At 39.9% G+C, this 12,653-nt stretch overlaps 1 protein-coding gene across 1 annotated transcript in view; it reads left to right on the top strand.

The window, feature by feature from the left end:
- LOC112125991 (vertebrate ancient opsin-like) overlaps positions 1–12,653 on the top strand; it is a 126,752-nt gene that overhangs the window by 31,360 nt on the left and 82,739 nt on the right. Inside the window, exon 2 of the mRNA XM_026647773.1 lies at positions 11,119–11,444. Within this exon, the coding sequence (XP_026503558.1) occupies positions 11,119–11,444 (326 nt within the window). The remainder of the gene's footprint in view (positions 1–11,118; positions 11,445–12,653) is intronic.

Raw genomic sequence — 12,653 nt, 5'->3', positions numbered from 1 at the left:
CAAGCACCTGCTTGCCAGGCTGGTGCCTGGAGCCGGCCCTGGGGCTGAGGGACTTACTGGCCGCCACTTCCAGCAGCCCCCATTGGCCTGCAGCAGCGAACCGCGGCCAGTGGGAGCCGCGATCGGCCAGACCTGCGGACGGGGCAGGTAAACAAACCAGCCTCGCCCACCAGGGGCTTTCCCTACACAAGCAGTGACCCCAGTTTGAGAAACACTGTATTACAGCAACGTCCTGCAGAGGTTGTGCTGCACCAGTGCAATAGCAGAAGTCCTAGAACATGACACTTTAACCTGTGAGCAGATTTTCATGATGTGGGGGTAAAAAAATGCCTGAGTCCTATCTAGACTATCAATGTAGCACAATTGCTAGATGTATCTGCAGTAACAGACACTAGTTATTCTAATGTAGGTCTACTTCAGTGACCAACTATCCCATTCACCTGCGTGTTTCTTCAGTGTCCTAGACGTTTCACTCACTAAGATAAGATTATATTAATATGCAAGAGCTAACAAACTCATTAAAAACTCTTTTCATTTATTTCATGTACTGTAGATCTTACAAATACAGTATTTTTATAAAATGCAGGATATCAGGCATAAGTTCCATTTTATAGCAGAGCATCAGAAAACTGTCTACCCTACAAAGGTCTCATCCACTTTACTACCAGTTTATAAAAATGTATGTGCTTCAAGTAGCAACCATTTACTAATAACATAGGGCCCAATTCTCCCACCTCTCCTCTCGCTAAGTGAATTCAATGGGAGACTGACATGAGTAAGTGCTGCTCAGTGGGAGTAGGGGTTGAAGGGTCAAACACTACAAGTGTTTAGTACTATATAAGATACAAAATGAGACATGGTCTTTGCCCTGATGAGCTTAAGTCTAATTACATCTTAATTTGTGCCAGGGCTGAACCCTGGCACCTCTAGGGCTAGCAGTTCATAGCCTCGGCACCTCGGGGCTTGCTGCATCAGTTATGAATGTAAAAAAATTGCTTGAGCCCCAGCACCTCTTTCATTACAAATTAACCACTGAACTACACTGATGTACAGTCAAGGTATAACAGGCAAACATACAGACACTGGCATAATATGGGTTTGGCAGGTAACAGCCTTTAACTCTTACAGCCCTTTTATCAGACTAACTTACAACAATGCTGGAGGTCGGAGGTTACAACATATATGATTGACAAACACCCCCACTTTACATCAGGCAAAGCAATATGCACAGAGGCATAAGTCGTCTTTGTCCAGCCTCTAATGACACTTTGTGATCTAAAGCCTACTGATGTCGGTGAAAGTCTTTTTGCTGACTTCAATGGGCTTTGCATCAAGCTCTAGATATTTCATCAAATAGACTAACCCCGCCTATGATTCATTCATATAATATAAAGCCAGAAGGCACTATTGAATTCATCTAGTCAGACTGCTGTATAATAGCACCAGCCATTAGGACTTCCCTGAGTTAATGCCAATACCAGACTTGTAATCAAATCCAAAAAGATATCAGGTGAGTTTGCCAAGATTTATTTTCCATAACTCCATGTTGACTGACATTAATTGTATTACCCTCCTTTAATTCTTTATTAATTGAGTCCCATATCAGCCACTCCATTATTTTGCCCACAGATTGATGTCAGGTTGACAGGCCTATAGTTACCCAGGTCATGCCATTTACCTTTTTAGAATATTGTCACAGTTGCTTTCTTCAAGTCCTCTGGTCCTTCCCCAGCATTCCAAGCTTTACTGAAAATCATTAGTGCTCCAGAAAGCTCTTCAGTCGGCCCTTTTAAACACTTGGATGCAAGTTATCTGGATCTGCTGATTCAAAAATGTCTAGCTTTAGTAGCTGCTGTTTACCAACCTCCTGAGTTACTGTTGGAACAGAAAGTATTCCATCATTATACGATCTCACTACATCGTCTGCTTTTTACCCAAGTACAGAATAGAAATATTTATTGAGCACTTCTGTCTTTTCTACATTATTGACAGTTCTGCCATTACCATCCATCCATTAATAGACAAATACCGCTGTTAGGATTCCTTTTGTTCCTTAAGCTCATTTTTATTTTCTTTAACTCTGCTGGCCATAGATTTCTCCTTGTGTCCTTTGGCTTCCCTTATTTTCTAATATTCCTAACTTTTGATTTATATTTATTACTCTCAGCTTTCCCTTTCTTCCCCGCATTTGTTATATTGTTTTGTTTGTTTTTATTAATATAGCTGCTTTCACTTCCCCCCTAAGTCAGATTTGTTTTTTGTTTTTAAACCAGTGTGGCCTTCTCTCTTATCTGTGGCTTTTTTGGCATCTAGTAAAGTGTTCGTAGATAGTTCTCATTTATCATTCACATTTTTCTGTTTAAAAACTATTGCAACTGATTTGGTTCATAATTGTTTTCATCTTTGTGAAGTTGCCCCTTTTATAACACCACAGATGTATATTACTGGTTTGTAAAAAAATTCATATGATCACTTATACCTAAGCTGCCACTAATTTTTAGTTCTGTGATCAGTTCCTCTTTATCTGTCAAGATAAGGTTTAATATAGAATTCCCCCATGTTGGATGCACCAATTTTTGAGTTAGGAAATTGTCATCTTTAAGTTTTAGAAACTCAGAGGACATTTTTGTGCTGGCTTTTTTCCTATACATTGTAAGATATGCTAGCGAACAGGATGACCTGATTTGGTGATCTGTAGTATCCCATCTTGTCCTTTATCACTTATAACATTAATCCATAAGCATTCAAGGTCATTTGCTTCTGAGTTATCAGTGACCCCAAAACAGCTAATGCTATTTTTGACTCAGAGTGCCTGCAACAGAGTCTGCTGCCTCCCAAGCATCCCCTCATGACCAGGTACCCTACCTCAGTTTCCATTCATCCTGGGCTCCTCAATAGACTTCGCACAGGCCTGTATTTGTGCAGACATTTGTGCAGACATCCCTCCGTAGGGTCTAGGTTTATAAACATAAAAATTCAGACCAAAACTCAAAGTCCCTAAAATAAAGTCCAACTCAATTCCCTCTTTTTAGCAATTCCCACTTCCCGCCTGGCTGGAGCCTGGTTCCCCTGCTGTCTCCAATGCTTCTGCAGCTTTCTGGTTCCTGCAGGAAGCTCCTGTCTTTCTCCAGCTCCCCAGTCCCAGGTTTCTCAGTGTTCCACTCCACGCTTGGCTCTTTGAGCATTCCCCTCTTCTCTGTAGTTTTCTGTTTGCTCTTCATAGAGGGCAGATGATTTCTATCAGGCCCCAGAAAGAAGCTGTTAATGAGGTGGGCTGGACCTGTTCTCTCTTAAAGGGCCCAGTCCACCCTGTGACAGTGCCAATAGGTTTTAGCCAGTTCTAAATAGGTTTTAACCAGTGCATTTTAACATTTAAATCAGGCAGTTCTTCCTAACAGGTTTCAGTAATACCAATTAGGTCAAATTTATGCTCATAAATGAGAAATTCCAATTTCTCTTGTTTTTCACTCCAGCTCCTAGCATTGGTGTATAGTTTATGAATTCCCTTCACATCCTTTGGGGACTTGATTAATTTTGTTCTCAGCATCTTGATTTATGCCAAATAAATGCTAATTTGCTCCCTCTGTTAACCATCCTCTTTTAATTAATTTAAGACCATCCCAACTAGTTTAGCCAGCCTCTCCCCTGGAAGACAGGTTCCCCTTCTAATGAGATAGAGACCATCCAAACTGTATCACCTCCTTTCCCCATGCAAGGTGGACTAGTATTCCACAAAATGAAAACCCTCTACCATAACACTACATACCTAGTCAGCAGTTCTCTTCAAGAATCTTCTGCCTTCTGTCTTCCATCGCCAGTGGGACAGGAAGACTCTCCAAGATGATCACTTGGACATTCTCCTCTTTCCATATACTAATGAGAGGAGCAGCTGTTTTCAATATTTTTCTAGGCTGTTGAGAAGAGCTGCTCCTTTAATTAGCATAGTGTGCAGCACCTTTTCTTGTTCAAAAAGTATCAAACTGCTGCATTGTAATAAACAGGAGATCCTTTGGTCTAGAAATAAAATAAGATGATTCAATCTATACTAAGTAACAGCTGCCCTTAATGATTTTAAAAATAAACTTGAATATTTCAACTATGATGTCATCTCATATTATGCACTACTAATTACATATAATACAATAAAGTAATATAAAACTGAAAACAAAGTAAATTTTGAAACAGAAGTTTCCTAAATTTTTTTTCAAAACTTCCATTTTGCCGGAAATTTTGCAAGTGTGTTTTTGTTCAGATTCAGAATGAAAACAAATTTTGAAAAGTTACAATGTCCCACAAAATGTCAACCAATTCTAGTTATGAACAGCAGAGCCTCATCTCTGATTTTCTCTTTCTGTGTTTCCTTTCTTCCTTGAATCTGAGGTTCTTCACAAATGTGGTTGTCCAAGAACTCTTCAGCCTTTCTGATGATCTATAGTATCTGTACTTATCCTTCCAATCTATGAATTGTTTCTTCCAGCACAGCCACCAGTTCATACTCAGGAAGTCCCTTCTGGCTTCGGGCATGAATGAAAACATGGCACGTCTATTGGAAGTCCCAAACAATATTCCACTGATGCCCATCATGGTTTTGAGAGTAGAACTGTACTGGAAAGCAAGCTTCTCAAACACCCTCTCCAAAGTCCCTCTAAATACTCCCCTGTTTCCACTTCTTTTCATCGACTTGGAAATGAATCAGGCAGAAATGGGAATAGTCAGTAATGTGACTATTCAGAAAATAACCAGGGCTGAACTTGCAAATGAAACCAGAGGTCTTGTTTACACAAGAAACAGATTTAGCTAATTTGGTACAACTTTCTCATGGACACAATCTCTTGATAAATACACATAATCTCTATTAACATTAATGGGGTCTATATGGAATTTATCAAGAAAGAATACAATATGTTCAAGTCAAGTTTGTAGCAGGATAGATATGAAAAAGTTTCAGTTTGTTAAAGAGGAGGTTATTGTTCATCACTGGTCATGTCTTGTTGCCAGTAAAAGTTGCAGTTCATAGATGAATTCCTTAGTTCATAAAGGCAGCACAAGTAGAACTCATAATTGGTAGAGCCGAACATGCTTATTCTTATTCTAATGCTGTTCCTTACTCAAAAGTTAAATCATTCATACCTCTTGGATTTGCAAGCTTGGGCTAAAATCTTGTACTAACTATCTCTCTGAATATTTCAGCACTTCCATTTCAGGAGACTGAGAAGTAAAGAGGCATACTATAGTGAAAACAATTTAGGGGAGAATAAATATGTAAAAAACCTACTTTTATTAAAGTTTTATTAATGCTTTGGACAAAGTTTTGGGTCAGTTCTTCGTTAATCCAAATTCATTAGTCCATTCTTTTATATTATCTTGTAGATTAGCAAGTGATAATTAATCTGAAAATATTTCATGTAAGTATTAAAAAAGCAAGGTAATTGAATTATTTGTAATAATCACACATTTATAGCTTGACTGGAAATGTTCAAATAAGTTATTTTTTAATTAAAATGAAACATAATGTCAGGAGGAAATTGCATGAGGGTGCAATATCTTTATCAAAGAATTCATTATGGTTCTCTCTAATCTTCATCTCTTTCATGTGGCTTTCAAACCTACCCAGACAATTAGGAATTGGGCCTGATGTCCTCCTAGCTCCCTTGTCGCATACCAAGACGCTGAGACCAGTAAAAGGCATCAGATGCATAAGTCACTCCACTCTCCCTTTATGTGTATAGGGGAAATATAGAAAGATCTTTAAGTGTGTTTCAGCAAATATCCAATAGTACTGTCACCGATCACTTTGAGTTGTTAGTTTTCTTTTATACAGCTGTAATATGCAGACAAGGTTCACTCATAGGGGGGACTCTTCCACCTCCCATTTATTCAGGTTGGAGTTAGCGAGCCATATCTGCTGCAATGAGTCTTCAGTGGGAAGCAGCCAGTGTCTTCTGATAAGACTCTAAAACCTCCTAACAGGGTGGGCCACCAGCAGCGTTACAGACCTTAAGGAAGTCTTAAGAAAAGGGAAAAGAACCTCTACAGCTAATCTTATGTGTTGTTGATAGGAATTTAAGTTTTATATCTCTGTATGGCTGCTTATACAGCTGAGCAAACCTTGTCTGCATATTACAGTTGTATAAAAGAAAACTAACAAACTCAAAGTCATTGATGACAGTTGGACTTAGGTGTTGCTAAGTGTTGGATTTAGGTGTTGAAGTCCTTTTGTAGATCTGGGCCAGAGTTCAGAAGGGAAACCCTAACAAAGGCCACACTCAGAGAGAAACTTGTGCTGCAGTTTGTTATGCTATTGCTTGTTTTCAAAATATGAATAAAACCAAACTCCGGACATGGGTGAGCTGAGGGTTCCATGAGTACAAATGGAAGACTCGGTCCTGCTCCCACTGAAGTGAGTGGTGACCATATCCTTTGCTGGTATAAACTAGTGTAGCTCCAGTGACTTTGATGGAATTAGACAGATTTATACCAGCTGAGGATTTGGCCCTGAGCTTTTTTGCTGTTGCCTTTAAATTGAAAGCAGATTCAGGTCTAGAATTAGTGGGTTTAGTTTGGTCCCTATTTATAGACGGCATTTCTTTACGGGCATGGATATACACAGTGTTGCTGATGCCAAAGGGCAAACCATCATCAAACAGTCAGGCCCTGAAATATCATGATTGTCTTAAAAATCAAGAGATTAAGAAAAAGCCCCACACTGAAGTTTGGGTTCTTTTTATTTGCATTATGGTGATTGAACTGTTTGGGTACACTTGGGAAGGGTGTCACATTTTTCATGCTTTTCTCTGCAACCATGCAGGCTAAAACATTGATTTTCTTTTTAAAAACTGATTCTCACATACACATGACTGCAGCAGCTGGGGATTTTAGGAAAGCGTCCATTGCTGTGAAACTCACAGTAAGAAAATCACAAGAGTTGAGACTTATATTGCATCAAGTAGACTCTGATTTTATAAACATAGGAAATATAACGGAGTAATATGATTTATACCACTTTAGCTAAGCAAGGATTCCAAAGTTGTTGACAATTCTATTTCTCAATCTATACACCAGTATAGATTGTGAAATCCATTTAGGGACAGTTGGGACCGTCTTATTTTCATTGCCAACTAATACATAAAGTATAAAAATATGCAGAAATTTTTGTGAAGAATCATCTTTAGGAGAATTACCCAAAAAACTCTTTGTATCCAGTGGTAAATTTTCATTCTATCCTGAGAGTTCATTTGCTATTTGTTACATTTCCCTTGGTATTTATGTAGTTTCACAGTTTCAAACTAGAAAATCAGCACCTGTTTTTTTCCGTTGGTATGAAATTAGAATCTTTCAATCCAAGTTAGCCAGTTAAACCTGTTATTTCTCATGTTTTCACGGTGCTTCAACTGTCAGTGGTGATGGTGAAGAACTTAACTTTTTACAAAAAGTTAGGGGAAAATAAATAAAAGATAATCTTTGAAAGTAGAGATTGACAAGAACTGTTTGGTCACCAGTCCCCCTTTCTACCTCTGTGTTGGTATAAGATTGGTCCTTATTGTGTATCTTCTACTACTCTGTCTGGTCCTGTTTTAAATGTTGAAGTGAAAGGGATTCCATTATTTCTTTTGCTAACCTATTCCATTATAATACATCTCATTCTTAGGAAGTGTTCCCTCATGATAACCCTGGGGTTTTGTTTGTTTGTTTGTTTTGGCTCTTCTTAATTTTATCTCATTGCTTCTTTTTATACAATCCCTTGTACAACCATTTTCCACTTCATCAGTATTTGTAGTCTTCAAAAGGTAGTTGTCTCTCCTTACCTGAGGAGGTTGTGAAGGGTAGGACTATAACAGGGTTTAAAAGAGAACTAGATAAATTCATGGAGGTTAAGTCCATTAAGGGCTATTAGCCAGGTTGGGTAAGGAATGGTGTCCCTAGCCTCTGTTTGTCAGAGGGTGGAGATGGATGGCAGGAGAGAGATCACTTGATCATTACCTGTTAGGTTCACTCCCTCTGGGGCACCTGGCATTGGCCACTGTCGGTAGACAAGATACTGGGTGGATGGACCTTTGGTCTGACCCAGTACGGCCGTTCTTATGTCTCATAACTGCTTAGTCTTTATTTAGCCAACTTACACAGTGTGTTCTTTCATGTCCATGCCATCATAAATCAGTCTCTCCTTAGCACCTCCATATTTTTCCGTGCTCTTCTCTGAATTCCCACCTATTCACATTGCAGTCAACAATCTACTGTTTTAAAAGCACCAGACTCAGTGTGGCCTGATATTAGTTTCAGCACCGTTATATGCTCAAATACAATACATGGTTTAAAGTCTGACGGTGACAAAAAGAGGAATATGAATTTTTAGAACTCCTGTGGGAGTTCATTGGGATCACATATATCATCGCCCTGGTCCTGCAGAGAGAAGTAGAATATGGGTCATGTCAGTGAAACTCAATAAAAGAGAAGTAAAACTGAAATGGCTTTTGGCAAGGAATGTATGTGTGTAATTTTTTGTGTAGATAAGAAAAATGATTTTCTATGCAATATTCTAAAGGAAAATGTGTTTTGGGGGTAGTTTATGTTTTAAACTGATTGCTAATATTTTGTTAGTTCATGGTTGATGATGCCTGGTCCTAATTTAGTAGTTGAACTTCAATTCTGTGTTATTTCAAAAGAGAACTTTCTTTAGTTCAAAGAAAGTGCAGTGGTAATAAGATTTTTATCAAATAATTACAATGCAGGTCCGGGAGCTACTCAATGTATTTACCTTTACCTGTAAATAGGTTGTGTTCCCATGCTGAAGTTTTGAGAGAGGAACCAGTCTTGTGTGTTTTATGGATTTATTAAGATAATAAGCAAACAAATATAAATTTAAGCAAAATATGTCACTAACTAATTTACTTCCAGTTTCCCTAAACTAATCAAATACAACACAATGTGATGATCAAATCAAGGTTACAGTTGGAATTCAATCAATAAATCAATGGTTCAATTTATCTGATTTGGCAATTACTATTAAGTCAATGTATAAGGTTGACACAAGAATTAATTCAATATTTCACAGGAAAGTTAAGGAAAAATACCTTTCTTTTGATCTAACTAATTGGGCTAAGTCTGCTAAAGACAGAAGCTGACTCTTACCTTTGTTCTAAGGAAGTATAACTCTCAGAATGATTTCTTTATAGCTTCCCACTTTGGCATTCCACTAAGTTTCTCTGAACATACAACCGATGTTAGAGTCTATTTACTTAACTTATTCTCTTTTACACATTATACAGTGTCTGCATCATTCTGACACTTTTACAAAGAGGCAGAAGTGTTAAATCAGGCACTTAGCAGCTTTGGAATAACACTTTTAACCCAAACTAGTCTCTTACAAATAAACTTGCCAGATGTGCACGTGTGGGGAGTGGGGGTGGGGATTACTGTCTTCATGGGGAAACGGTTAGGGATGCACAAAACCACACACTCACTTTATAGCATTGTTGGAGATAATCCGTCGACAGAGGGAGCAAGTGTGAACACCCTTTGGTGATTTTTGTTTTGTCGACTTTTGGGTGTTGACATAAATTTTGTCAACAAAACTTGGTAGTGTAGACAAGCCCTTAGTTAAGAAATAGTTCTGATGTTGCAAATAACTTGAGCTCATTTAGCATGCAGGTAGGTGCCTCCCCCCTTGTTTGTAGCTTCAGGCTTGGTTTAGCTGATGGTCAGGGTCTTTCACTTCTCTGGATGGTCAATCCAGGGATGAGAGCAGGATATAACTTCAGGTATAATTTTTAGTGTGAGAGAGTCCCCACCCTTTCCTTCCACATGGCTAGAGTCTCTTGTAGCATTCAGTGTCCTCTTGCTGCATCTTGGGGACCATCCTTCTCCAATAAAAGAGTTGAGCATGTTGACTGTAGCTCATCAGGAACCAATAATTTGGTATCTTGATCTGAGGTCACAGTAAAAGATTCCAGTCTAAGATGGACATTTTCTTGCAAAAGTCTGTTGATGATCACAAACAGATGTCCTCCTGGTAAGCAGGACATGTAAGAGGCTCATCTGAGAAGGAACTGGTAACAGATTTATGTTTAGACCCTACATAAGTGGCTTAGTTGTTTAAATATAATTAATGGCTAGTTAGCATTGAACATTCACTCACTTCCACAGTGGTGCTGGAACAGTTTTTAGAGTGGGGGTGCTAGAGCTGGGGATGGGAGCAGGGCCATTGCTCCGGGAGGTGGGGACGTGGACTGGGGAAAGACAGCCGAGGCTGGAACCACAGCCGGTGAAGCCCCGGGCTGAGGCCAGGAGTGGAGCCCCGGGTGCGGGGCCAGCAGCAGAAGAGCCCCTGGGTGAAGGGCCAGCGGCTGGGATGGCACACAATGTAATTGCCATGGCTAAGTTACCACATGGCCCTTTCTAAGCAAGCACATTTATTCTTAAGGTGAAAGCGTTGCAGAGAAAACATATTAAAAACAATGAAAGAACCTACACATGTGCTAATCAGTTTATCAGGCATCTCCCCATGAATCCCAGCAAGGGCTCTGATTGGTGATTAGTCCTTCAAACCTCACACAGTGGTTTTTCCTGTGGTCACAACTTCATCAAAGCTTCAGCTCAGAACTAGCTCCCAACTCTTATGGGGCTTCAATGAGCCAAAGACCTTCCAACCCTTCCCTGAGGATTGGGCTCCCCTTGGGACAGAAGGTTCTGTCTGTCTACTGGATCAGAGAGAAGGCCCTGAGTCAGTTTTAACTCAGGCTATTTAACCAAAAATCTTTTCTTTGACTTTTAGTCTCTGGAGAATCCAGTTTGAAGCAATATTAGTGATTCTCTCATCAGTTGGTGGCACCTCTCTGGAGGTGTTGAAACTTGAATGAATTTGCCTAATCACCCTCCCACTGTTCTTAGTTCCTGGAGGACTATGGTCCCCTATCCCCATGGTAATTCATACAATCCCTCAATAGTACATAAACATTTGCACTTTCAATACAATGTACTCCTAAAATACTTAAACGTAATTCAGTAAGGTTTAAACTTATAATTCAGTAATGTGTGTCCAGGATATTGTCATATCTGTTACATTGGTGCCATATAAAACAGGGGTACTAAATCCCTAAATTGTTTTTTTTTTTTTTGCAGGTATTGTGTCCCTGATCTCCTTGGCTATCCTGTCTTATGAACGCTATAGCACCATCACCCTATGTAACAAACGAGGCTCTGACTATCAGAAGGCTCTGCTAGCAGTTGGTGGTTCCTGGCTTTATTCTCTGATCTGGACAGTACCACCGCTCATCGGCTGGAGCAGTTATGGGATTGAGGGGGCCGGCACAAGCTGTTCAGTACGTTGGACCTCCAAATCAGCTGAGTCTGTGTCCTATATCATCTGTCTCTTCATATTCTGCTTGGTCATCCCTGTAATGGTCATGATATACTGCTATGGGCGTCTCCTTTATGCTGTTAAACAGGTAAGCTATGATATGCTAAATATAAGTAGTATAAATGATCTGAGAGATGTTGCCTCTAGGAAATACCATTTTCCTTTAAGTATCTGGTTGTAAGATGCAGTACTGATCAGGGCTTTGAAGTGGAGCCCGGAGCTGGAGCGCGGAGCAGCTCCGGAGCAGTGGAGCTGCAGGTTTTTGCCTAGAGCTGGAGCAGAGTCGGAGAACAGCTCCAAAGCCCTGGCTACTGATAAGGAGAAAAAAAAGGCAGAAAAAGTTGTGGAGAAGGAAGATGGACTGCACCAAGTTTTCTTATTTTTCTCAACTTGTAACAGATGTTTGGGTAGCCAGGTAGGTCCCATAGAGCATGCTGGCACTCAAATTAACAAAATGGAACAGCAAAATATTGTATGTTAAACAAGCCAATGCATTTGGATGAGCCCTGCAGTCATATCAACGAGGGCTTTCATCATTGTTCCCCATTTCAGTCCTACATAGATGACATTCTCATATCGCTGTCTTTTAAAATACTAGGTCCTAATTCAATACTCACGTAACTTCATTGTAGGCAGTGAAGTTACACTAAAGATGAGTTTGACCTTTCAACTCGGATACACTTTAATAACAAAATTGATTGAAAAAAAAGATTCAGTGCACAGCCCCCTCTTACTTGGAGCAGCATGGAGCATCAGGCACTCTGAATTTTATCTTCAGACATAGCTGGCTGGAAGGCAGAGTACTGTGAAGTTTTGATACTGTTGGAACAGTGGTGCAGCTCAGTGATGAATAAGGAAGGAAGGAGTGAATGCTTAGGTCTTGTCTATATGGGAACACTGGAAAATTAAGATTGATTAACTAAAAATGTGAAGTTAAAGAGCATTAATTCCCTGAGTGGATGCTGTCATTCAGAAGTAAATTAGCCTTAGTTCCTGCTTTGGCTTAAGCCTGGGGGATTCATTTTACACCTTTAGTTAATGAGGCTATGTCTACACTACAGAATTAGGTCGGATTTATAGAAGCCGGTTTTATAGAAACCGGTTGTATGCAGCCGATTGTGTGTGTCCCCACCTAAAATTCTCTAAGTGCATGAAGTCGGCGGACCGCGTCCACAGTACCGAGGCTAGCGTCGACTTCCGGCGCATTGCACTATGGTACCTATCCCACAGTTCCCGGAGCCTCCGGCGCCCATTGGAATTATGGGTTGAGATCGCAATGCCCGGATGATGCAAAGCA

This window comes from Terrapene carolina, unplaced genomic scaffold, assembly GCF_002925995.2.
Source record: "Terrapene carolina triunguis isolate 2854851 unplaced genomic scaffold, T_m_triunguis-2.0 Scaffold21, whole genome shotgun sequence".
In the NCBI taxonomy this organism is placed as follows: Eukaryota; Metazoa; Chordata; order Testudines; family Emydidae; genus Terrapene; species Terrapene triunguis.
The sequence above is the reverse complement of the archived record's forward strand: the minus strand, read 5'-3'. Positions and strand labels throughout refer to the sequence as shown.